At 50.9% G+C, this 24,788-nt stretch overlaps 9 protein-coding genes across 9 annotated transcripts; 5 read left to right on the forward strand and 4 right to left on the reverse strand.

The window, feature by feature from the left end:
• The first annotated feature begins 18 nt into the window (after positions 1–18).
• J3458_005353 (uncharacterized protein) lies at positions 19–1,809 on the forward strand. The gene is made up of 2 exons (XM_066118757.1): positions 19–362; positions 447–1,809. Exons 1-2 carry the CDS (start codon positions 212–214, stop codon positions 1,409–1,411), a joined length of 1,116 nt encoding a protein of 371 aa, XP_065976278.1. The 5' UTR covers positions 19–211; the 3' UTR covers positions 1,412–1,809.
• Positions 1,810–2,494: 685 nt separating this feature from the next.
• On the reverse strand, positions 2,495–8,560 carry SEC7 (guanine nucleotide exchange protein for ADP-robosylation factor). Its single transcript, XM_007816307.2, has 2 exons — positions 7,081–8,560; positions 2,495–7,010 (listed from the first exon to the last, which is right to left on the reverse strand). Exons 1-2 carry the CDS (start codon positions 8,347–8,349, stop codon positions 2,715–2,717), a joined length of 5,565 nt encoding a protein of 1,854 aa, XP_007814498.2. The 5' UTR covers positions 8,350–8,560; the 3' UTR covers positions 2,495–2,714.
• A 1,858-nt stretch (positions 8,561–10,418) lies between these two features.
• On the forward strand, positions 10,419–12,766 carry LAT1 (pyruvate dehydrogenase complex dihydrolipoamide acetyltransferase component (E2)). Its single transcript, XM_007816306.2, has 2 exons — positions 10,419–10,972; positions 11,067–12,766. Exons 1-2 carry the CDS (start codon positions 10,655–10,657, stop codon positions 12,123–12,125), a joined length of 1,377 nt encoding a protein of 458 aa, XP_007814497.1. The 5' UTR covers positions 10,419–10,654; the 3' UTR covers positions 12,126–12,766.
• Positions 12,767–13,297: 531 nt separating this feature from the next.
• Positions 13,298–15,699, forward strand: J3458_005356 (uncharacterized protein; the record flags this gene model as incomplete). Its single annotated transcript, XM_066118758.1, has 2 exons — positions 13,298–13,903; positions 13,975–15,699. The coding sequence occupies 2 exons, from the start codon at positions 13,298–13,300 to the stop codon at positions 15,697–15,699; spliced, it is 2,331 nt and encodes a 776-aa protein (XP_065976279.1).
• Positions 15,700–15,761: 62 nt separating this feature from the next.
• On the reverse strand, positions 15,762–16,094 carry J3458_005357 (uncharacterized protein; the record flags this gene model as incomplete). Its single annotated transcript, XM_066118759.1, has 1 exon — positions 15,762–16,094. The coding sequence occupies one exon, from the start codon at positions 16,092–16,094 to the stop codon at positions 15,762–15,764; it is 333 nt and encodes a 110-aa protein (XP_065976280.1).
• A 375-nt stretch (positions 16,095–16,469) lies between these two features.
• Positions 16,470–16,883, forward strand: J3458_005358 (uncharacterized protein; the record flags this gene model as incomplete). Its single annotated transcript, XM_007816304.2, has 1 exon — positions 16,470–16,883. The coding sequence occupies one exon, from the start codon at positions 16,470–16,472 to the stop codon at positions 16,881–16,883; it is 414 nt and encodes a 137-aa protein (XP_007814495.1).
• Positions 16,884–17,144: 261 nt separating this feature from the next.
• RKI1 (ribose-5-phosphate isomerase rki1) lies at positions 17,145–18,057 on the reverse strand (the record flags this gene model as incomplete). The annotated part of the gene is made up of 2 exons (XM_007816303.2): positions 17,145–17,584; positions 17,655–18,057. 2 exons carry the CDS (start codon positions 18,055–18,057, stop codon positions 17,145–17,147), a joined length of 843 nt encoding a protein of 280 aa, XP_007814494.1.
• Positions 18,058–19,832: 1,775 nt separating this feature from the next.
• On the forward strand, positions 19,833–20,162 carry J3458_005360 (uncharacterized protein; the record flags this gene model as incomplete). Its single annotated transcript, XM_007816302.1, has 1 exon — positions 19,833–20,162. One exon carries the CDS (start codon positions 19,833–19,835, stop codon positions 20,160–20,162), a length of 330 nt encoding a protein of 109 aa, XP_007814493.1.
• A 205-nt stretch (positions 20,163–20,367) lies between these two features.
• On the reverse strand, positions 20,368–22,284 carry J3458_005361 (uncharacterized protein). The gene has a single exon (XM_007816301.2). The coding sequence runs from the start codon at positions 22,079–22,081 to the stop codon at positions 20,558–20,560; it is 1,524 nt and encodes a 507-aa protein (XP_007814492.2). The 5' UTR covers positions 22,082–22,284; the 3' UTR covers positions 20,368–20,557.
• Positions 22,285–24,788: the final 2,504 nt, after the last annotated feature.

Genomic DNA, 24,788 nt, shown 5'->3' on the forward strand with positions numbered 1-24,788 from the left:
AACATCATGGATTCTGTATTCTCTCAGCACTCCAAATGTCACGCCCGAGTTCCAGCTTGTATGTTTGGCCCCTTTATCCAGGTCAAGCCAGTTGCTTTCAAATTTTTAAGCTTATTTTCTGAGGCTAATCGTTCCAAAGTTTCATATCACTAAGAAACTACGCACATCGGCACATTCCACCACGTTCAGTTTCGGACCACCTACGACACAGATGAGCGCAAGAACAGTGCCGGAATACAGCATGGACAATATCCCAATATCGGGTCTCCAAGAGTTGGAGACTCATCTGCAGCAGCTGCTTGGCGACCCTTCTCTGCCATTCAACGTGAAGCTTTTAGATGATGTCGAGCTTCAGCTCACCGGTATGTCTTGATGCCACCACGGCTCGTGACTGGAATATGAGGCGTATCATGACTGTTTCCTTCCGCTGACGATCTGAATATTAGAGGACAATATCCCTCACCTCCTGCCAGTCTTGCTGCCTCCTCTGACAGAAATTCTGAAATCAACGACGCAAGATCCAACACCGTTACTGTCCCTGACAATCAAGTTACTGTCGCCATTATCATTCACTCGGACTCTTACTATTGCTGATCCGCCATCGCTACTAACAGCTCTGAGCTCGCCACTGCCAGGAGCCAATTTGCTTGCACTGGCTATTATCCAAAAAGCTGCAAAATCGCCCTCAGATGCATCTATACTGAGTACGTTGCCTGAGATCGTCGAAATGCTTGTCAAGTCCTGGCTAGCCAGCACAGATGTAGGCGTTGGTGAGCGTGCAGCTAGAGTGCTCGGTGACCTGCTGGAGACAGACTGCGAGGCTGTCGACAATAATACACGTATTGCCGATTCCAGGGCTCAAATAAACGGAGACGAAATCATCAAGCGCCGTGTTCCAGGCCACGGCAGATTATGGCGCCTAATCCTGCTGAGCCGACCCAACCTCACCCTGATACAACAACTTTGCTCGCCCAACTCTGCATATCTGGGCCAACCACGTAATACGCACCAGGTGACTATCTCTCAGGGTCGCCTTCTAAGGCTTTTGCCACGCCTCTGCACTCTAAATATCGGTGCCTTGAGCCATCCTGTATTCCAAGATCTTTTTGCCTTGCCGGAAGAAATCAGTAGCCGAGTGGGTGGTGGACTGCTTCAATGGGCAGCTCTCGGCATGGTGGATAAGTCGGACACGTTGATGCACCTCAGTCTTGTCGACTTTTTTGAAACTTTCGTCAGCGTTATGCGAGTGTCAAGACGCTCTGCTGAAATGGATGCCTTTATACGCAAGCTCATGGCGACCGCGCTTGAGTGCGATAGCGAGCTGGAGGCTGCACTCAAGACGCTCCCAGACAGGACTATTGAAGACGAGGCGGAGCCTCTACGGGCATACATAACGGGGCTACTTAATTAATAAAAGGGCAGAATATTCATGGTATCGGAGCCACAGCAGTTGATTGACTAACGAAAATCATTCTCCCCTCCCCGTGAGATCTACCACTCGGGGGTTCACAAGGCAACTGGCCTTAGACAAGTCGGTCCTAAGCCATCATGCACTGTTCTCCTTGATAAGTCCTATTTGTTCTTCACTTAACATAATCTTCTAGATCCTGCCAAGTGTCCCTACACCACACAACGCCCTTAGCCAAGGCCTTGCAAGTTGGAGTAGACGCACTGCATTATACAAGCCGTGGCGGGCGAACAAACTCCCAATACTTCTGCTCGAGCACTAGTCTCTATCTGCATGACATGATGGAGATCGTGTAATGTCCAGCACGCATCACAGTAGCTAATTGAATTGACCCCTTCAACCATATGGAGTAGCCATGTGTCGGACTTGAAGAATTCAGCAGGCACGCAAAACTCGCGGCCGATCCCCGTCTCGCATTGCCATTGTAATCTTCAACAATACTTTCATTCACAAGTTTCGGCTATGACACATGACGTCTATTCACCAGTCGCTTATGTCTTGCACCCCATCCGCCCCAATGCATGAGCATCATGTTAGTCACCGGCAGCAACGAGAGCAGGTTATGTGATCGCAAAAATCTACTGCAAAGCAGCAGCCCACCTCTTCCGCTTGTCCGGGCTGCCGTAGCATGTCGTCCGGCGAAGAGGTTATGAAGCTAACGCCCGGCAGATGGCGTCGTTTCCCAAGCAAAGCAATTCAAATCACACTCGAAAGCAACTCTATTGCTGCTGCAGCGAGGACCATTGGGCAACGTCACAGCAAGCTGGATGGTAAGAGTGATGCAAAGGAAAAAATAAGTTTTCAACTGCTAGCTACAAACATGTCCAACCCGGTAGCGGTTCTCAATAACGGCGTCAAGCGAGAGATCATACATCCGCAGAAGCTAGGTAGTATCTACAGAGCCTCAAACGCCGCCTGGGTCAGCGTACATTGCGTACTGGACGCAGCTGTATCCTGTGTCAAATCATCGTTTACGAGATATAGGAATTTTTACCGAAAGAACCGGGTGCTGCAGTCCCCTGTGATGAAAAATTCAACGCCATGTTCGCGCAACTGGCAAGCTGAGTTAGATATGTGCTGCATCTATTGTGATCTATCGTGGAGAGAAGAGCCTCCACCATTGCAAGACAATCATAGGCACCGAAGTATGCATCCACGGATAACTAGCATACAAAATAGAAGTCATATTTTTCCATCTTCCACCACAACGCCGTGCCACCGTCATTCTACAAGCATCCGCTGTATCTCACAGCATCTTCATTGCGGATGCATCCTGCCCTGCGGCAACTTCTTCGACAGAGTCGCCTATGATACTTCCCCTCCTCTTTTGTCCAGCCTTGGTCAGGCCTTCAATACCAAGAGCGACTTCGCCTACACGCCTCAAAACGATAAGGAGGGCGCCCCGAAGGTCCTGACTGAGTTCCTTAGTCAGGAGTTCAACAGCTAAAGGGTAGAATTCTGGAATATGAGACTTGAAAGCATCCTCTGGAAATGTTGCATAACCTTCTAGCACATCAACGACAACGGGCCGCCACGCCATGATGTTCCTGTGCTGTGATTCTTCGGCCAAAGCCGAGTACCCTTGAATGATGTCTTTGCAAAGTGGTACCAAGGCAGCCTCAATATCAGGGCGGCTCTCCAATCTCTCTGGTGCGTTATCGGCGAACATTCTGAATAGAATAGATACGTACGTTGCCGCGGCGCCGCTCTCTTGTTTAAGCAGGTTGGGCGGCTGCTTCATGAAACCTTCTCTCCACAACTTCATGCGAAGCTCTTTATCTTCGTTGAAGCGGCGAGCAAATTGGAATGACCGTTTAAGCAAGGCCATCAAGCGCAACAGCTCAGTTGACGGAATATGAGTGTACACGGTGTCATTGCTGAAGAGTTCGTTGACTGTCTCAATCATCAATAGCTGCAGTACACAGCGTGAGATAATGCGATTAAAAAATCGACGTCTAGCTGCTGTCACAACCACAGGTTGCTGTTGTAAATTTGACGATGGCCTGAATTCCTCTAACGGCTGGCCGGCAATACCGCCTGGAGATTCCATGTCATCGTCTAGGGGCTTGGGCGACGGTTGGCGGGGGATAGGCTCGCCGTCGGAAACAGCGCCAGAGTCATCATTCGTGCCGTTGATCTTCAGAGACTTCTCATCAACCGAAGGCGTCTCTCCAGTAGGGCTTGGAGACCCGGAGAAGTCAAATCCATTAGAGGGCAAAGCCAGAGAAGCTGTGGTGCCCATGTTTGTCGCTGTAAACAACTGATATGCCGTCGTGCGCTCAAAAAGCTCGCAAAAGGCGCCGACTATCTTGGCCCAATGCTCTGGAGTGAACTTGGTGACATTTTTCAGAATCAGTTGCTGTAAGCAGTTGCTTCCAATACGAGATATTGTGTCATTTTCTTGGCAAATGCACAACGCTAGCAACTCCAAGAAGCGGTCAAGCATATACTCTAAGGACTCGAAGTAGTGGGTAAAAAGTGTTATCATGTTCCGAAGGGCTTGAATCATTGTTGTTGAAAGCCAAACCGAAAGCTCTTCATGGTTAAGCACATTCGTCATCTCTGGCCTTGATCTCAAGACCATGAAGATTGGATAAAGTTGCTGTCGCCACAGGATATCCCAAAACTCAGGTGTAAAGTCGCCGCCATACTTGATAAGAGCAGCAAAAAAGTATTCGAGGGCGTTCGATCGCACTTCCAAATCCTCTCCAGTCATGAGCACATCGTGAAATGCGAACAGGACCGGGAACCAGAAGCCCTCCTCGACTGATGTGTTCGGTGGCGTCCTCTTAGGGCCATCCGACGCCTTGTTCAGCGCGTCGGCATTTGTGTTGCCTTGCATAGACTTGTATTTTTGCGACAGTGGGCATTCGGGGGTCTTTAGCATCGTAGGAATGATGGATTTGAGTAGCTCCAACGCAGCGAGACTCTTCTTTTGAAACTTCAAGTTCTTGGAGAACTCGGTGAGACAGACAATTAGGTCAGTAAAGGCGCCTTGCGAAATCACAACGCCAAACTTGGTCTTGTAGACCTGATTGACATTTTCATAAGCAAGGTTCACAATACTCTCGTGAGGCTCTCTTGCAGCCACTGTGAATACTCCAAACATGGTTCTCCAACCAGATCGGATATTATCTCCTCGCGCTTGGATCATCTGGATAAGGCAGCGTAAAACTAGGTCCTTGACCGTGACATTATGGGAGTTGGCAAGTACGTGTTCAAATGGCTTCAGAAAATCTTTCTGGAACTTGAAGCCTGCCAGCTCCTCGATTTCCATAAATCTCATGGAGAGTTGTCGAAGCGAATCCAAAGCGAAGAAAACAATGTTCATGTTGTTGTGGCATCCAACCTGGTTGAAGTGTTCTCCAAGAACATCCCATATATTACTCCATTCAAACCGAACGCGGTTCATGTTGTAATAGCTGATTTCGACGATTTTCTGCAGGCTGTAGGTTCTAGGCGATTCGTTGGAACCAGACACCTTGATCTCGTCCCAGCTCACCTCGGTGAGAGCTTTCGCAAATTGCACCATAGCCTCACCAGAGAGGTTGGCGGTATTTGTGAAAATTCTATCGACACTGCGAATAAAGTCATCCGAACGGCTTTCCAAGGCAATTTCATGAGAGAATCCTCTTGGGCCCGTCCCAGATCTTTGCCTTGGTCTCTGTCTTGGATGCGCCGACAATCGTGAGTCTGAAGTGTCAGTCCTTGATGGTGGTATAAATCGAGCTTGAGAAACATCCGGAATGGTACTTTCGTCAACACCTCCAGTAATAAGTTGCAGTCGATCGAGTTGGCTGATGCACATAAGTATGTCTTTCCACGATTCTCTCAACAAATTTCCTTCGGTCTGGCCAAGATCCAAGATGACCTTGAGGGTCTCGATATTTTTGGCCTGCATATCCTGAGGATTGTTCAGATTCGTCGTATTCCTCAGAGCGGAAATGAAGGCTTCTCTCGGTGTCGACAGCTCAAAAAGGCATGCAATTCGAGTAGCTAGTTTCATGCCTTCTAAGCAAAGCTTATTCACCTCAATATTATGAGATTTTTGGATTTGGCTGGATAGCGCCGAGAAGAACGACATCCATGTTACATCGAACATTGACCCAACATGTTTGAATGATGTCGCCGGGATAAACTTGGGCTCCGCCTTGGCAGTATTCCGGCGCTGGCTCTTGAAGAGATTCTTGAATAATTGCTCTGAACGCAGAGAAATTTCCTCAGACTGTTGCACGTACGCCTCGCGTTGCAAGTCCCGGCCGACGTTGGAGAAAGCTTGGCCAATACCAGCCGCTAGGCCGCCTGCAGGATTGGCTGTGACCGTACCGGCTGCTGCAGCAGCTTCACGCTCGCTTGTGAGTACAATTTCATTATTTGCGATTTCATCGTAGATGCCCAGAAGGTACTCGTCGGGTAAATCTGCATTGTCATTTATGCCCCGGTTGTTTTTGATGAATTCCTCCTTGCTCATGCGTTTGGCAATTTTGCTACTGTGCTGATCCGTGTTCAGCATGATGACAGAGTAGGCAAGAACATAAGCAGTGTCTGCATTCGCAAAAGCGTTGGGGTTTCCCATAACATAGCGTTCGGCAAACTTGAGCATAAATCGGTCGATCTTTTGAGCTTCGCCAGGCAGCCGGAACGACTGTAGAAATTGGCGCAGTGCATCGACAAAACGTTTCTTGGTAAAATCCATTGCATCAACGAATGCGTGCATGATGTCAATGTTCTCTTGGTCACCTTCTCCCAAGTACTCCCCAATTTGGGCCTTGTCAAGCTTATCCTCCTTTAGGAGGAAATTGGCAATATCTGTAGGGCTGTTGCTGTTGATAAATCCATCACGTAATAAAAGTTTGACACCTTTCTTAGGCTTAAAGTTAAACTGCCTGATAGCGTTTATCAACGCAGTTTTGCGCGCCTTCTCTTTTTCAAGCTGATCAGGATCATCGTCCACAACAGGAGTAGAAGGCGGTAGAGGAGTCTCGAGTCGAGACGCGCTATCGCTCAACGTAGGATCAATTGATGGTCGCAATTCATCAAGGGAGCCTTTGATATCTCCTTCTGGTCGAAGCATATCGCCACCGTCAGATCGCACTGAGGCTGACCAGTTAACCAGGGACCTGAGCGTTTCGACCAAAGCTTCAAGCGATAGCCGCTTCATGGCATATTCCTTCGGGTAGTCTGGTTCATTCTCCTGCGGGGGGATGATTTGAGCAACTGTTAACGGGGGTGGTAGAATGCCTTTCAACTGCCACTCGCTGGCGGGTGGTGTCTTGGCCCTCAACTCTTCATATACTTGTTCGTTGATTGTTGTAATTACGAGGGGTGTTGTGGAGAATTTGGAAAGATCCTCAACCATAGTTTGAAAGATGTTGTCTACAGTCTGGTCACAATCATAGTTGAGATACGTTTCGACCAGAGCCCTGGGGTCTGCACACAGCCGATTGAGTATCGTTACAAAGTAGAGCTTTTGTGACACCGGCGCGTTTCGTCGAGATAAGAGGGCAAGGTAGATTTCGTTGAGGAAGACCTCGATTTCTTTCTGTCTACAGCGTCAGAGAATGGCAGAAGGGATTAAGGCATGACGAATGCTGGCAGGAAACGTTATTTACCTTGAATGAGGACCTCATGTACTTGAGCATTAACCAAAAAATCTCGGCACAAACGTCAAAAATGCGGTCTACAGAACTTGCACCATTGCGGGTGATGCTGAGGCAAAGGTAGAACTTGATGGCCTGCAAGAATGATGTTGGCTCGTTGTTTTTGGAATTCTTTATGGTGCAAAGGGGCGACGTGAACACGGCGATGTTGTTGTTGAGTAAAGTATGAATGAGATGAAGAGAGATGAGTTTCGATCGCATTGGCTGTCCGCGCAGATCATACAACTGATCAGGGGGAAGAATTTTGGTTGACAAGTTACAGAATGACCGAAATACGAGGTAGGCATCTCGTATATATACTTCGTCCTCAGCATCTAGATCATCCATATCTTCCTGGGTCGATCCATCGGGTCCTGATGGACTAGAAGCTAACGAGTCATCTTTGTTGGCAGGTTTCAGTCTTGTGACCATTGTTGGCCCATCACCGAGCGTAGAATCATCAAAACTCTTCCGATGTTCGAGATCCTTCAATGTGAGCTTGACACCGCCGTTGGATTGTTCTAGAGTGCTGTAGTCCGACTGAGGTGCAGGCGACTCCTCGCCATTGGGACCCAGTTGTGTGCTACTTGCCAGATCGTTAGGATCAAATGTGATATTGCTCGAGCTATGCTTCAGATTGCCTAGGCTCAGTCTAGCCTCCTTCATGTGCAATCTTGTCCGCACACGTTCGAAGACTGTCCCAACCATCTGCGTCAATGTGCCTTGGGCAATCTGCTGATTTGCAGTGCTTCTTGACAACAGAAACACATTGTAGACCTGGCGGACAGCTTTGAGAAGACCTGCACCATGCACGACAATTTTGTCATTGAGAACAGCAGCAAGTAAGGACTTGACAATTTGAAGCTGAATCTCAACAGCCGTAGTTTCGCCCTGGAAACAGTCGCAAATTGTGTCGATGGCTCGCTCGATCAGGGGGGGTAGTTGCTCGCCGGATTCTTTGTTATCGGCATCCCCGACGTCTTCTTTGGTAGGTATTGAGAAATATGAATAGGATATCAGCTTGCCGATGCAATCGAGAGCAGCCGTCGTCAACTGCGAGTTGCTCGATTTTGTGGCTAGTTGCAAAGGAGCAAAGACGATTTCGGGGTCTGGAAGCTGATCTTGCTCCTTGATGGCATCGAGGGCCTTCTTTGCAGACTCGGCGAGCTGCTTGTTGCGCTGCGCATCTTTAGAAGTAGCGATGGCGTCCAAGGAGGACACCACAAACTTGAGAGAGCTCATCGGGGAGCGCGGGCGGAACCTGCGGCCATCCGAGAGAAGACGGGAGAGCTGATGTTGATAGAGCTATGAATAGCAATCAGCCGTAGCAGAGTCGAGGGACGGCTTCAATGCCCAGATGAGTTTGAGACTGCCAGATGATGCTTGACTAGCTGCCCCAAGAGCAGGTCCACGACACTGTGCAGCAGTTGGATTTTGGCCGACTAGACTCGGTGTCGTTGTCTGATATGCGACAACTTCGAGGCCCTGACGCGCGATATGCCAATGTGACGGCGTGAGGTAGGAGCCCCGAGGCCAAGCCAGCGAAGTGAATACGGTAGCGTGAGCTTGGAGGCAATAGACGGGTGCCAGGGGGCAGCTCGCGTATTTGACGCAAGAGCAATGCCGCACGGGTATAGAGTAGGAGTAGTAGATGGCGTAGCCGCACTTGAGCAGAGTGTCCCGAGGTATGGAGTAGTAATACCAGACGGAGTGCATGTTATACCAGACAAGGTGTTCAGTGGGAACTAGGAAACATTGAAATTGAAAGTGGAGAAGGACCCTCTATGTCCAGAGTCCGCACATGTCAACTGGTGCCGCCCAGACACGCACGGCGACATGAAGGTCCCCTGGGACATGCCAACTGTTCGGATGGCCGCCGCCGCGCCACAGGCCGAGCACCCACTGTAGTCGTACCAGACTCAAGTACGGAGTACTAAAGGAATTAACATTGAACTGGTAAACCAGCCACATCGCTGGCTGCACAGCCAACTGCTTATGTCAGGAGAACTCCAGTGGGACCAGGTCAGTCGAGTAAGACCACTCTCGTGGCAAAATGCAAAACGAGGTTTGCCAATACAATTTTCTTCCTCCAGCAAAATCATACAAATAAATCTCAATGCCTTTCACAGCATAAATTGGATGCCTTCAGCGTCCCAAATCCGTCCCGTCTGGCACGGTTGTTCTTCCAGGATGGATTGTTTCAGGGTCTGCGGCGCCGAGCGGATATCGGATCTCGAGATTATGACATGCGCACAGCTAACAGACCTGGGTTGGTAGGTAGTCGGCAGGTATCTAATAGCTCGGCTTCAGGACGTACTCCGTACATTTAAGCAGTCTATCATATAGTAGGTACCTGCCCAGTACATAGTAGGGCGGCAGTAGATGGGCTAGCTGTATGTTCTGTCCGGCACGAAAAAAAGGCTAGGTTGAAGGAAAAGACAATATTTGAGGCACGTATAGACATGTGTGGGCGGTTATTCGTATCATTAAACACAGTCCACCGTGCACCGTCCGTAATAAAAAATGTAATAAAAATAAAAATAATAATTGCATACGAGCTTCGTCCAACAATCTGTTTTATTGTGTGGACCTCGAGATGGGTAGCGACCTAGCTACCTACGGTAGGCGTCAACGGTGTATTCGGACCGGCTAGGAAACTGCACATGTGGAAGTTTCAAGTGCTGCTGTCTTTCGGAGCAGTAGGTGCTGGCTGACCTACTCGCCTAATAAATACTATCTAGTACTTAGGGTGCCTAGTAGTCATATCCTTACCTACTTGAGTACCTCAGATAAGCACAACGATATGGCGGCATTTTTATCCTGCGCCTCCGATGGCACTGTGCTAGGAGTATCGTACGGAGTAGACAGTCGATAACATGCAAGACCTGGAGCACCTGCATGCCTACTTAAGTACCTACGTTGGCAAGTAAGGTACTTGAGTAGGTGCCTCGGTGATTACGCTCGCCTCGGTACCGAGAACGTACCTGCGCACTTCGTAGTTCCGACTTTGACATCACGAATCGCTGCCCTGAGCAACTGGTCCGCCAAAAGATATTGACAGACGTGTCGACATGACTTGAGCACCAAGCACTTGACTTCACCCAACCCACTGCAGAAAGGACTAAGGTGCCACCTTTTTGCCCCTCCCCTGTCCGGCAAGCCCAATCAAGCCGCCGTGCATCTGTCCATCTGTCTGAAATGCCATGCTTGGCTTCCTCCGAAAGCGGCTTAGGCCCCAAAGCTCCCAGCAAGCGACGGAGCTCAACGCAAAATTCTGGATGGCCTGGTCCAACCATGAACCCCAAGCATTTCTCCATCGCCTTTCAGAGACGCTCCCCGTCAACAATTCGCGCGCTGCCGCAACTCTCCCACATTCGGGCCTCTCAACCCTTTGCCTCTTTTCCAATTCGGCCTCAATTCGCTCCAACCCGACTCTCTTATCTCCCTTCCGCCTTCCAGGCCTGAGAGACCACAAATCCGGTGCTCCCAGCCTCGCCCCATAGACTCCAGACTCCAGGCCAGCAGCAGAGCTATTTTTCTTCCCAAGATGCTCAGCGCCGCCATTCGGAGGCGAATCCTCGCCCCAACTCACAATGCTCTCCGCACCGGCTTCGCCTCTCATATTGTGAGATACTATGCCTCTTTTCCCGACCACCAGGTTGTCAAGATGCCTGCCCTCTCTCCGACCATGCAGGCCGGCAATATTGGTTCTTGGCAGAAGAAGGCTGGCGATTCCATCGCCCCTGGTGATGTCCTGGTAGAGATTGAGACCGACAAGGCCCAGATGGACTTTGAATTCCAAGAGGAGGGTGTAATTGCCAAGATTCTGAAAGAATCCGGCGAGAAGGATGTCGCGGTTGGCAGCGTAAGTGTCTTGGTTAATGCGAGCACAAGATGCAACTCTTGGGTTCCATTCTTCCCCAGTCTACGTAGGGTGCTAATGTATGCTACGAATCTAGCCTATCGCCATCCTTGTTGAGGAGGGAACCGATATCTCAGCCTTCGAAAAGTTCACCCTGGAGGATGCCGGTGGCAATGCCCAGCCAGCTCAGCCTAAGCAGGAAGAAAAGTCCGAATCGCAACCCGCCCCGTCATCAGCCCCTGCGACCTCCGCCGAGCCAGAGCAATACTCATCCGAGGGCAAGCTTGAGACTGCTCTTGACCGTGAGCCCAACGTCGCCCCTGCCGCTAAACGACTTGCGCGCGAAAATGGTATCAGCCTGGACGGAGTCAAGGGGACCGGAAAGGGCGGCAAGATTACAGAGGAGGATGTAAAGAAGGCTATCAGCAGTCCCGCTGTAGCATCTCCTGCCGCCACATTCGAGGATATTCCCCTGAGTAACATGCGCAAGACCATCGCCAGCCGTCTTCAGGAGTCAGTCCAGAAGAACCCACACTTCTTTGTGACCAGCTCCCTCTCCGTCACCAAACTGCTGAAACTCCGACAGGCGTTGAACAGCTCTTCCGAGGGCAAGTACAAGCTCTCTGTCAATGACTTCCTTATCAAGGCTATTGCTGCGGCCAGCAAAAAGGTTCCTGCTGTCAACTCCAGCTGGCGAGAGGGATCCATCCGCCAGTTCAACACTGTTGACGTGTCCGTTGCTGTTTCCACCCCGACGGGCTTGATCACGCCAATTGTCACTGGCGTAGATGCCCGCGGCCTCGAATCCATTTCTGGGAAGGTCAAGGAGCTGGCTAAGAAAGCTCGCGACAACAAGCTCAAGCCTGAGGAATACCAGGGCGGTACCATCTCCATTTCCAACATGGGAATGAACGCTGCTGTCGATCACTTTACTGCTGTAATCAATCCCCCTCAAGCTGCTATTCTCGCCGTTGGTACCACCAAGAAGGTTGCCGTGCCCGTGGAGAACGAGGATGGCACCACCGGCGTCGAGTGGGATGACCAGATCACCGTCACTGCCAGCTTCGACCACAAGGTCGTTGATGGCGCTGTCGGTGCCGAGTGGATCCGTGAGTTCAAAAAGGTCATTGAGAACCCTCTTGAGCTGCTTCTATGAGCAGCTAGGCAGCAAATGTCAAGTGGAGCGATGAAGCGAAGATAGCCGGAGAGTTCAAGGGAAAGCATGCCTTATAGAATTAGCGAGGATCCGGAATGAAAATGGATCGAAAAGAGGTAAAGCATTGGTGAGAGTGTAACCATCCTTTGTCTGTGTCAAAGGGACGGTGGCAAGACTGGATGGCCGTGTACAATGACCCTTGATTAAAACTGTATTTCAGGTAGGGAGACTGTTTCCAGCTTGTACATGTACATTGGCTCATTATTCTCTCTCTCCTGTGCTGTAGGAAATCTATCTTATTTTGAATGTATTTTGATGGGTTCGGTTGTGAAATCAGTGCCGCTATCAATGGCAAATACTTTTTCTTGCTCGCGTGCCAACAAAATGGGTACCCCGGTTACAATATCATATCTGGGTGCCAATGAACCCTTGCCAGGTCTCAAGCTATCGCGGTAAAATATGGACAAAAGGCTGCGGTACAGCACAATCAATCTAGGCGACACGGACAGTGAAGAGCTGATGCAAGGTGGTGATGGATGTGAAAACGCCCAGACTACATCAACGCCCCTCATATCGATCAGCCCTGACGGAGACGGGCGGCCCCACGGCGACGGAAAGGGGCGCTAGTATTGACCGTCGTCACCCCCATGTACATATAAAAATGCCCTACCTAAGGTAGTTGCTGGCGCCGCCCGAACGTGATGCAGGAATCGAACACGACAGCAAGCGTGGATGTCGTGTGTGTTTCTATGCTAGCACTGGCTGGTCACAGTCATCCCGCTACCTTTAGAAGAGGGCAATGTTACCATTGAAACTATCTAGCGATCCCAGACAGCTCATGCTGGAGTTTTAGTGACGCATCCATCCAGCTGCGAATCTCAGAAGAAAGTCAGCAGCATTGGTGTAAGTGCTCCTTCGGTGAATTACCCCCTAACCAGCCAATGAGCGCTTCGGAAAGCTCGGGCATTTCGTCATCTGAGCCCGCATCTCTCTCGCAATTACACAACGGTTTACGTGTGTCCCAGCGTCAGCTCCAGATATGAAATTTCATATTTGACGCCGGTCTACTCCTTGCTCCCTTCTGTATTCACCGAACGCAGGACTTGATACCCCGATGTTGGATTCCTCGCAGATTTACCGAATTAGATCGGCAGGCTTGTGCCACCCGAGAAATGTCGAACCAAGACCAAGCATCCTCCTCCAACAACGGAGATGCTGGTGCGCCCTGTGCACCGGCTGGCATTCCTGAAAAGAAACGGAGACGTCCTCCGCTTGCCTGTGAGCAGTGCAGAAGGCGAAAGATAAAGTGTGATAGGAACTCACCTTGTGGACACTGTACTCGGGCAAGAATTCCTGACTGCACGTACGCTCCCATCTACATCCCAGAGTCCAAGGCCCGGAGCAAATTATCTTCTAAGCTGCCGAGTACCAGGGCTGGCGGTGCAGCACAGAGGCCTGTGCTGCGAGCTCTATCTTCAGATGCAAAAACTCGGACAGGAGAAGGGTGCGAGGCTGTAAGCGATCCTCTTGGCCCGTCCAAGGCTCCATCCAGCGTCCCGAGTTCAAATGTCGGCTCAGCTTCTGACTCGTCCAACGTCGACTGGTTGGTTGCCAGAGTTCACGAACTCGAAGACAAGCTTGCCAATGCCGTTCATATCACCGAGCCCGGGGGCAATCCCTTCGTCTCAGGAAAAGGAGACTCGGTGGCTCCCCTGACTGGCATCATCTCCAAAACAAGATACTTCGGGAACAGCCACTGGATAAATGTTACTGACTTGGTACGCCTGCCTTTCTGGTTCTTATTTCCTGGTCACTTTGGATACTTCTGGCGCTAACGTTGGATTAACAGCTCCCAACAGAGTTCGCCTTGCTCGGCCGTGCTGAGGCAGACAAGGCTGATGTATACCACACGCTAGTCAAATGCAAAACCCTAGGCCGCAAATTAAGAAGAATCGCCAGCGGCCTCTGTCTTCCTGAAAAACTTGGGGATATAATTCCGCTAAAAGAACTGGCCGATCAACTAGTAGAGAATTACCTGCGCACTTTTGAAGGTGTCTTGCGCATTCTTCATGTGCCAACCTTTCGCCTCGACTACGATAGATATTGGCAGAACCCCGGTGCCGCCAATATGTGTTTCGTGATGCAAATGCAACTCTGCCTGGCTCTCGGTGCCACTGTATACGATGAGATATTTTCCATGAGGGCCATGGCGATGCATTGGGTTTACGAGGCCCAGCTATGGCTGATGCTCCCCCCAGAGAAGAGCAAAATGACGATTTCCGGCATACAAACCCTATGTCTCTTAGTACTGGCCAAGTCCTGTTGTGGCGTAGGCCAAGACCTCACTTGGATAACGATGGGCAGTCTTGTAAGAATGGCCATGTACATGGGTCTTCATCGAGACCCAAAACATCTTGGGAAGATGACTGTTTGCAGGGCCGAGATTCGCCGGCGCCTATGGGCCACGGTTTTGGAGCTGAACTTGCAGTGTGCGTTTGAGGCCGGTGGTTCTCCGCTGCTTCATGCCACAGACTATGATACTGAACCTCCTGCCAACTTGAACGATGATCAGCTGGTCGACGAAAACGATGGCGAGACACCTCTAGGACACCCATCTGACACACCGACCGCGACATCGGTCCAGCTTGCCATCCTCAAGTCGCTCCCGCTGCGGCTCAATCTTATCAGGCTTGTCAACGACTTTCGCGCGTCACGCCCATATGACGAGATACTGCGATTAAACTCGGAACTGACAAAGGCCTGTCGAGAGCTGTCACACAAGCTATCCTGCCTGCAGACGAAAGATGCCGGCTCAAGAGGTCCGACAATCAACTACTTCCACGTCTCGGTGGCGGAGCTCTTCCTTTATCGGTTTTTTCATGCGCTTCATCAAACCGCCATCGCAAAGTCATTCAACGATCATAGATTTTATTTCTCTCGAAGAATGTGCCTGGACAGCGCACTCAAACTTCTCAGCCTCTGGGGCCTGTCGGGAAGGCCGTTGAACACACAGGCCGAGGGTCAAGTGGACTTTATGCGAATCGTGGATAATGGCACTGGGCTTTTCCGTTACATCGCTGTGCAGTCACTATTCTTCGTCGCCGTAGAGCTCATTCATCAGAAAAAGGGCCATTCGGTCAGCCTCGGGTATCTTCCTTCCATTGGCGACTCGGACCTGCGAGCCTGTTTGGAGTCTGCAAAGTCCTGGTCTTTGGAGCGGGTTCGGGCGGGGGAGACCAACGGGAAGGGTCACTGCTTTTTGGCAGCGTGCCTGGGCCATATTGATGCTCTCACTTCAGGCTTGTCTCGGGAAGAGGTGGACATGGCGATTCTGCGAGGGGCGACGGAATCAGCAAACAGCTGCTTGGTAGCTCTTACCGAGGTGGCCGAGAGAGAGGGAGTGCCATCCGAGGAGTCGACGCCCGAACCAACGGAAATGGACGGCGTCACCAACATGCCACTCGAGTGGATGGGTGATTGGGCGTGGGATGACATGAGCGGCATATCATGGGAACAATGGTCCCAGAACACGTTTGGCCGCGGCATGGAGCAGAGTCTTCCTGGACACTTTTAGCTTTAGCGGGAGCAGTTAATTGCCAGGGACAAGCTAGCTGGTGTATTTGGAACGAGGGAGGCTCAAGTAATTGGCGGTGCAATTCGCAGGCGATGCTCCGCTTGCCACCCGCGTCGTGTATTATTATCATCAGTACGGAGTAGTTGTATTATTATATGTAAGTATTCCCTACATTTGTACGTGGCTGTCAACGATGCAGGGCAAAGAGGATCCTCCTCAACGCAACTCACTGTAGCAACAGTACAACATTTCACTGCTATAAAGAAGCGCTTGACATCGGCTATCAGAATGTTCTTTACGAATTTGGCGTCTTGCATATCGCGCAGGCTACCATTGCATTGGCATTGCATTGGCGCCTCTTCCGGCCCATCTTCTCTTTCTTGTCGCTGCCGCATCCCCTCGAGCAATATACGAAGCTAGACACCGTTTCTTTTTTTTTTCTTTAAAAGAAAAAATCTGCATGTCTGTACTGAGACATCAATTGGTATGGGCCGACCGTTCCCTCAAAAAGCACAAACTGACAGTGCGTGTCGTGCCTTTCCAGATGCAAAATAATACGTCAATCCTTGTTGTCGTGAACGGCGGACGGTGCACCACGACACGGTTTTGTTTCACCAGACCATGCCTGGTGGAATTGAAGAAACGCAGGTTGTCCTAGCGTAGGCCGGCCCTCTCTCCCCATCATCCCTCCCCTTCCCACAAAGGTCCAACAGGATATAGACAAGACGTTCTGCAATATAGCAACAAGCGCACTCCGTGCTCTGCCCACAATGACCCGCGTCACCACAGTTGTCCTGGCCATCTGGGCTCTTACCACCGACGCTGTCCAGCCAAGCGCGGCGCAAAAGGGATGCACGACAACCACGACGACGACATATTTTCGCCAGTCAACATCGCCGTACTGGCCCCAATGCTCGTTTGACGGCACGCTGCGCATCTACAGCTCCACAGTCACAATGAATGAAGCCGTCGACTGCCACGGATGCGCTTACATCCGGGCTGCCTCTGAGCCCAATGTGCACTGCCCTGCCAAAATCATCGAGGCGACCGAGACGGAAAGCACACCATATACGGCTCACAGGACGGTTTGCGCTGCATCTACAAGCCACCAAGTCGTTTCAAGACTAAATAAGAGGCATGGGGAAGGGGAAGGCGATGAAGAAGTGTCTGCAATCACGCCATGATTTCACGACGGGATCGACTAAGCGAGTACTGGCCACAAAGGAGGGGAAAAGATGGACTCGAAGAAATGGGGTATAATCACATGTATTCATATAGTTTATGACAAGGGATGCGTCTGCTCATTCATTTCGTTTCCTCCATTTTCCCTTTTTTTCTTTTTTAGAAATAGAAAAAACGGGCGAGGTTTGATTGATTTGACACTTCATGCCTAGTCCCTAGTCCTCTCGTCCTAGAAAACGCCGCCTCTCACCAAAACGTCCCATCTATGCGTTCTGAACCTGGACCTGACCATCTGGCATGCCAAAGTAGGCGGCCACGGGTTTTTGGGCCTGCAATTCCTTGCCGAGGCCAGCAGCCTGGTTGCCGTTGAAGCCGTGGAACAGGCCAATCTCGACGATACCGGGGATCTTGAGCAGTTCGTCGGCCAGCGTCTGAACCTCCCAGGAGCCGTTTTTGCCCTTTCCATTCTCCGTAGAAGTCAGATCTTTGGGAAGCAGCAAGGGCGAGAAGGGCGCGTCGATGATCCACATGCCATTATCTGTGACACACTCGCCAGCCTTGCTGGGAAGGCCTGATCGGACCGCAGGGTTAGGTGAGCCCATGGCGCGCAGGCGGGTGAGAACGTCGGGCGCGGCAAGTGGGAGAACCTCGATGGGGATGGTCTTCCACTTGGTACAAAGCCGTGGTGACTGCTTTCGAGAGTCTGGCAAATGCGGTAAGGAATTTGGAACGAAGGGGGGGCAAATGTGTCGTAGACGACAGGTTGCACTCACCAGCAACGGCTACAAACTTCTTGGCAGCGATGGCAACGAGCTTCTCCTGGAACAGGCACGCGCCACCCCCCTTGATCAGGTTCAGATCTTGGTCGACTTCATCGGCGCCGTCAAAGGCGACGTCCAGAGCCACGGGGGTGCCATTGACGAGAGGTCGCTCATCGACGTAGCACAAGTTCAGGCCAGCCTTCCTGATCAGACCCTTTGACTGGCTGCCGGTAGGCACAAAGGTCATGCCAGAGTAGAATTCGGGGCCCTTGCTCACGATGGCGTCGACCACGTAGACGACGGTACTGCCGGAACCGATGCCGACGAACTTGTAAGTGGGGAGGAGGTGGTCCTCAACGGCGCGGTAGGCAGCGAGCTTCTTGGAAGACTCGACAAGATCAGGAGCTGAAGACATGGCTGCTCTCGCGGCACGAAAGGGATTGCCAGCTATAGGTTGCGGCAGAGAAGCAGACGGGGAGAAGGCGGTTGAAGCTCGAGCTTGACGTGATGGCGGGGCTGGAGGAGACTTGGTCCAGTTTGTCAGGGTCCTGTCAGCAAAGCTCGTCTTGGTCGTCAATGCTCTTCTACTCCGGGCTATGATTGATGCGGCTACTGCGGTCTGTGCAATCAATTGGCGAAACTGCGCCCCTGGCGACGCAGAAAATATGCAGAAACCAGATGTTGCCATGTGTTTGATCAGGTGCCGTCGCATCGAGGCGCTTGACGTGGCGAGCAAGCGAGTGATTTTGCATGTGGAGACGGCATCGTCACTTGTGGACATTGACTCGGTCGAAGATCTCGAGGCATTGGTTTTGTAAAGACGACCATGGAACTAAATCTCAGTTGCATACTCTCTACGGCGGTTTCTGAGGATGGGAGCAAGACAATTCTTGTCTCATCTTGTTCGGCTGCCGCCAATTCGGTACATGGCACCAATATTCGAGGTAGCTCTTTGATTGTCTGTCGACGTCACTCGCAGGCCAGATTCCCCACCAACCGCTCCATCGGCTTCCGGGTCACTGGGCAGTGGGCACTTGCGTGCAGTTTGGTGTGTGGATTTGTGCATCCAGTGCACATTTCACATGCGCACGGTAAACCCTCATCCGCAATGTGCAATCAGATGCAATAAGCGTGCACTAATAATGCCAATGGTACTAACCATAGCCAACAGGGCGCGCAGCTTATTCGTGTTGTAACGGGAAATTATACTCGGTCAATCATCTTATTATCCTCGATCCAGAATGCTGACTGTAGCGAACCAAACGGATCATTTGTTTGTCTTGCGGTGTGAAAGAAAAAAAGCCTACTCTTATGCATCACCAGGTCATCTACCGCTTTGTGCATCGTACAGCTACACAACCCTATTATATGCAGGTTCATCCCAATTCGTATCTGACATCTCTTCCGACTTCCGGTGGCCCCATTGCTTCGTCGCCCTGCTTCATCTCTGCATCTCTCTGGGATCCCACGGAAAATGCAACTACCAAGTGTGTACAATGTTATATCGGCATGCCTCACGCGCGGAAACGGCAGCCATTGTGTAGCATCTTGGTATGAGGTAAGCTGGCGGCATGATAAGATAACTTCAGTAGCCGAGTAGAAAAGCCTAATAAGCTGCCGACTAGTCTTATAGTTGCTAATAAGGTTGGTCACGGTCACCAAAACACTCCCTTGGCGATTCTATTGACGCATTTCCTAACTTGGGAGAGGCTGGTCCTTGACTCCTCTCCCGAGATGCTACGTGGGCACATACGTGCCGTCTTCCGTTCTGACTGCAGATTTTGCCTCTCACGATGCCGTTCTAGGTTTCCTAGGCTCCAACGTTGCCAGTTTAGACTCCATTTCTAGCTCCCGTGGCGAGACCGGCTGCATGTACTCCTGCAGTCAAATCTAGAGTCGTCTTCGTCTTGCCCCAAGTCCATTGCAATCCGCGCAGAGCCGAACACTTGCTAGCTTTGAGCTATAATGCACATCCAAAGTTTTCTCCCGATGGTTTCCACCTACAGGTAAACCTCTCTCTCTCTCTGTCTTTCTCTCTGTTTCTCTGCTGCAAAATTCTATATAAACACTAGCAGCTCGCCGCCCATAAGTCTGGCAAACACTCCATTCTTCACTCTCCAGGTTCACCATATATACCTTCACATACATTTACATCACATCATCTTCCTCTTCGCCAAACAAACAGTCGATATGCGCACTCCTCAGCTTCTTGCACTGGCCGTGGCATTGGCCACTTCGACCATGGCCAACCCGGTTCCCAACCCGGCTGCCGCTGATGAACCTGCGTGCACCACAACCATGATCATGGGTCCAAAATGGACATCCGGCCCTACTAGAACCGTTTGGACCTCGACTACCACTGCCACATCGGAAGTTGACTGTGGCGGCTGCAACGACGTCACGCAGTCTACCTTGTTCTTGGGAGTAGGTCCCGTCGTCGAATTCACCACGACCACTACCATGGCAGAACCAAGCACCACTACCGCGTACGCGTGCGCAGCGTCCGCTGCGAATCAATAAAATGCCATCATCAAGGGGCCGGAAGCGACTCCTGCCCCATCAGCTATTGAAGCTTTGCCGGAACGAAGAAGTGAGTTGTTGGTGGCGGTGGATGGCATGATATCATTTGGTAATTTGGTACTACGGTTACTAAGAGGGGGAAAAAAGAGTCCGAGGAGCACACATTCATACTTTTGTCCAACAGACTATGTAATGGAAATTTCGTTTTGGCTTTCGCTCTGTATACTCGTTCCGCCGTGACAAGTGACCAAGCCTTTAGCAATGGTACACACGCCCACTGTTGCCTCTCTTCTTCCCCCGTCTATATGCCTTCGCCATCATGGCCACGAGGCGAAGAACTCTTTGCCAGCAAATTTCTCGTAACATCCAGCCGCCAAATCGAAGGCCCGTAGTCGTCATCCCCCCCGCCGATGCGTCTCAACCATGGTCTTGATATTGCCCTTTATCTCCTTGTTCGATGTCAGCGTGACATTGCCACTGGCCCATCCATACATGAAGATGGAGAGCTTGCTGCTCTTGAAGCCGCTGTGGCGAGCGACGTCGATGGCCATTGCCGGGAGCCGCGAGCTGCTAGCTGCTTGTTCAATTTCAGGCCAGGTCCAGCATTCGTCGACAACCCTTATGGGGATCTGGACTGTACTTGGCAGAGCATGTGTCGAAAGCTCCTCGAACCGCGATCGAAGAGCAGCCTCTGGCTGATCTCTATAAAATTTGACAAATGGCACGAGAAGGTTTCCCCTTTCTTTCTCTGAGCTTGTCCCCACGGTGGCAAGGACGTCGTGAAAATGCTCAGCGGCCTCTCTCGTACACACCAGCGTCCTGTTCTCAATAATTGGGTACAGTGCTTTCACCATGGCGCCATCATGTTCCACCTCCTCTTCTATCTGCGCTCTTGTCGTCTCTTCCTGCCACGGTTTAGGCTCCAGGCGGAAATGTGTAATGTCCGAAATCAAATCAATCAGAATCGTGTGGTCCATGTTCAACGTCTCTGTAAGTCCGTCAAGCTCGTGGCCCAGTAAATTTCTGATGGCAACATGCAGTCCAGGGGGTGGTGTTTTTAAGAATTCGCCGTCTCGGCCCTCGATGATGATTTCAACTCTGGGGTCGATCAGACCAAGTTGTTCCAAAAGCACATTGATATCGTCGTTCTCTTTGCCAATATTGGGCATGACTATCCTGAGTCGCGGGATCCGGTACTCGTGGCGGTTTATCCTTGCCGCCGCAATGAGTCGCTTGACTTGTTTCGCGAGCATGACGTCCTCCCATTCCTGCTCGTCGACGGCATCCCCAACATTATGCTCCCCCCATCCCCATCCACTGTCTGTCATTTGTCTCGCCAGTCGATCTGGCTGAAGTGTATGAACGACAAGCCACTCCGCGCCGCCTTGGACAACATGCGCCTCAACTTTGGCCTGTGCCTTGATGGTTCGATGTGCTACTTCTTTCTCGCGCCCAGTCAAGCACATCTTTGCCACTTCTTTTTTCCGCGTGTCCCTGTCAGATCCCTGAAAAGCTTGGTTGATAGAAACGAGGGAACGGCATCTTTTCAGCACGCTCCAGTGTAGTGAGCCATGGGATATGTTGACAGCGCAGATTTCCAGCTTTCTCCCAAATTGTCGAAGCGCGTCGTCTGGAAGCTTGGAACGCAGCGAGTCTTGAACCATGTCCTCCAGGATTGCTTGGTCCTTTCTCAACTGGCGCAAAAACACGGTCAGTCCTGGACATGATGACTTTTTTGGGCGGGCGTGAAGCGTGTTGCTGAACTCTTCGATTTCGGGGATATAGTTATGAGACGCTGACAAGGTTGTCGTTGCCACCTCGAGCAGGCGACTTTGCAGATGTATGCTTGCATTGCTGGCATTTTCGACGCTCTGGATTCCATCGTGGGACGCCAATCTTTCTTTGCTACTCGCAGTCATGGCTTGGTTCCGTGATTGGCTTTCGTCTTTAGGATGAGTTTGCTGGAGTGCACAAAGAAAATACCATATTTCGAGCTAATTTTTTTTTCTTTTTTTTTTTTGAATTATGGCTGCACCTTGCCGTCCAACTCTGCCTCTGTCCCCGTCACTGGTGCATTTCAATCAGCTTCGCAAGGCTATACTTGCCGACTTTGATGCCCCAGCCATCCGTCATTTTGGGCTTGTCAAAGATTGTCTGGTCGTCGTGACGTGACTTGCTCGGTTGCCGCAGTCGACCCACATTTCCCGCGCTCCAATGAGTCCAATCTTGCGGACTCGCCTGATGATGCTCAATACTCGATCTAAAACCAGACCTTTTCTTCGGCCGGCGTAGCCACGAGACAACATGGTCTGACGTCAAAATATTGCCCACGCATCACATTCGAGGCTGACATGAGAGGAGCCAGCCAAGTGGTGCTCACTGTTATGCCTGCGAAGTTTCGATGCCCATGGTTGAGCTGGAGTTGGGCTGCTGTTTCAGTGCCTGAGCTTATCCCATGTCAACGTGTGGTTTCCGTCAGGACTTACGCCAAATGTCATAATATTACAGGCAGCTCATTAAGAATAGACTGCCATTTCTCAGCTCTGCTGCCCGAGCCTGCAACGGAGAGACTCCGAGAGCCAATTTGACAAGACTCTCTCAGACACGCATGTAAGGCGCAGTCGAGTTTGTCAGCTGGACTCCCAACGCATTGCATCAACAAGCCAATGTGTTGCTCGCTCTGGTGTGTATTCATCCAGTTGGCTGTGTGTCATGTGTGTTTCACTTTGTAATCCAACCGGCATACTATCACTCATGCAGTCATAGGCTCCATAGCCCCCTTAGAGGCCTTTATTATTCTCGGGATTCAGCCAAAACATTTTGAGATGTGCGTCCTTGGACAACAGTGCGCTACCATACCTCAGGGGTCGCACAGGCTGCCCGGGATATTTTGGCATACAGGTCCTCACGGGGCTTCACACGGCAGCTCACGAGTTGGAACGTTGTCTCCGGCGATAGCCCAATCTTGGAAGCTGCTAGAACGGGCTCGTTCACTGATGTGATGGCGCTCATCTCGTCTGGCGATGTGTACTTGTACGACCGAGATGACAACGGCAAGACGTTGCTTCATGTACGTCTGAAAAGACGAAAACCCAACCGCACCTCGGCACTCAATTAACGTGTTTGCAGTATGCAGTGTATTGCCGGAGCTTTGACACGGCTATAAAGCTCATAAAAACGGGCCACCCAGTCATGGAAACAGACAATCTCGGGTTGTTTCCGTGCACAGCGCCATCTTCGTCTCTGAAAACAGACACAGCCAAGTCTCCCGAGCTCCTTTCCATGGTGATGAGTAGAGGAGACTTTAGCAACTTACTCGAAGGCTTAATTGACGAATCCTCCACAGTCGCAGTTTTCAAGCCAAGCCAGTTTGATCGGCTTATCTGGGTTATCCCTGGGTTCTTGGAGTTGATTGATAATGGCTTGTTTTGGAATTTCAGTCAACTGCCGCTGTCATCTAAATTCAGGACGTTTGGCTGATCCGTGGTTCGTGCAGACACCCTGGACTCCATTCTGTCTCGTTACTTTGTAACGTTGAAGGACGCAAGGCAGACCTTGGACTATTCGTTTGGCCACTCGTTGCACGAGTTGGCCGCACAGTAACTCAGCCAGCCCAACTTCCGAAAAACATTGTCACGTTCATGGCCTGCTAGGGTGCATGACGGCGAGAACAACAGCGACACAGCAGTCAAGAACGCCCAGCTCTGGAAAGGTTACGCGTCCAGCCTCGTCTCCGCCGTGGAATTTGACTATCTTGTGAAGGAGCGGGAGTTTAGCCTTCTTGGACGCATGACTCCCCTATTATACGCCTCATGAAGACAATGAGTTTGTTGGCCTTGGGTCCCGATGCAGGTCCGCAGCCAAGATGGGAGGACCAAGTGAATGACAATGTGAGAAGTCTTTTAGACGATGTATCACGGGGTGGTATCAGGCTTGAGGAATATGGGCGCGCGGAATTCTCGCTATTTATGAACAACGATCTCCCGCACGAGGAGGTGCCGTGCTGTCATGGGTTACAACCATGAAGTGGTAGGGGGCCCATATCTAGTTTCATTGCAGTACGGGCCGAGGCCGGAAGACTGGAAGTTTTTTTTTTTTTTTGGGACAATCTAGTGGAAGAATTTTGCGAAATGTTGGAGAGGCAGTCGTTCAACATGCCCGGTGCGTGGGTAGACTAGCATACGCCCAGATGCCTAGGTAGATATCGTTGGCTAGAACTAGCTGGAGGGGTCGGTGGCTGCACACGTGCTGATGTAGGACTGTAATTCTCAAACCTTGTTCCACGACTCCTTTGGGTACATTGTACGGGCATCAAAATCAACCGCAAGCTCAGACCCAAGCTCACGGCACGCGTCAACGAAGACCGCTTTAGGAATCACCTAACTTACCATCTCCTAGCCAACAAAACGTTGCGCTGAGAAACAACCGCTGCACACATCATGTGAAAAAGGTCAAAATTCATCCGCGGGACCGTTACTCATACCATGAGGCCTGGTTCTAGACGTCTCGGTCTTGTTTACTATCCTTGGATCCAGGCCAAGCAGCCATCCATCATCAAACATTTTCAAATTCGGTAGAGCGCAAGGCAGAAATGAAAAATATTTTCCCTCCAAAAAAAGAATCCCC

Source organism: Metarhizium acridum, assembly GCF_019434415.1.
Source record: "Metarhizium acridum strain ARSEF 324 chromosome Unknown scaffold_31, whole genome shotgun sequence".
Classification (NCBI taxonomy): domain Eukaryota; kingdom Fungi; phylum Ascomycota; class Sordariomycetes; order Hypocreales; family Clavicipitaceae; genus Metarhizium; species Metarhizium acridum.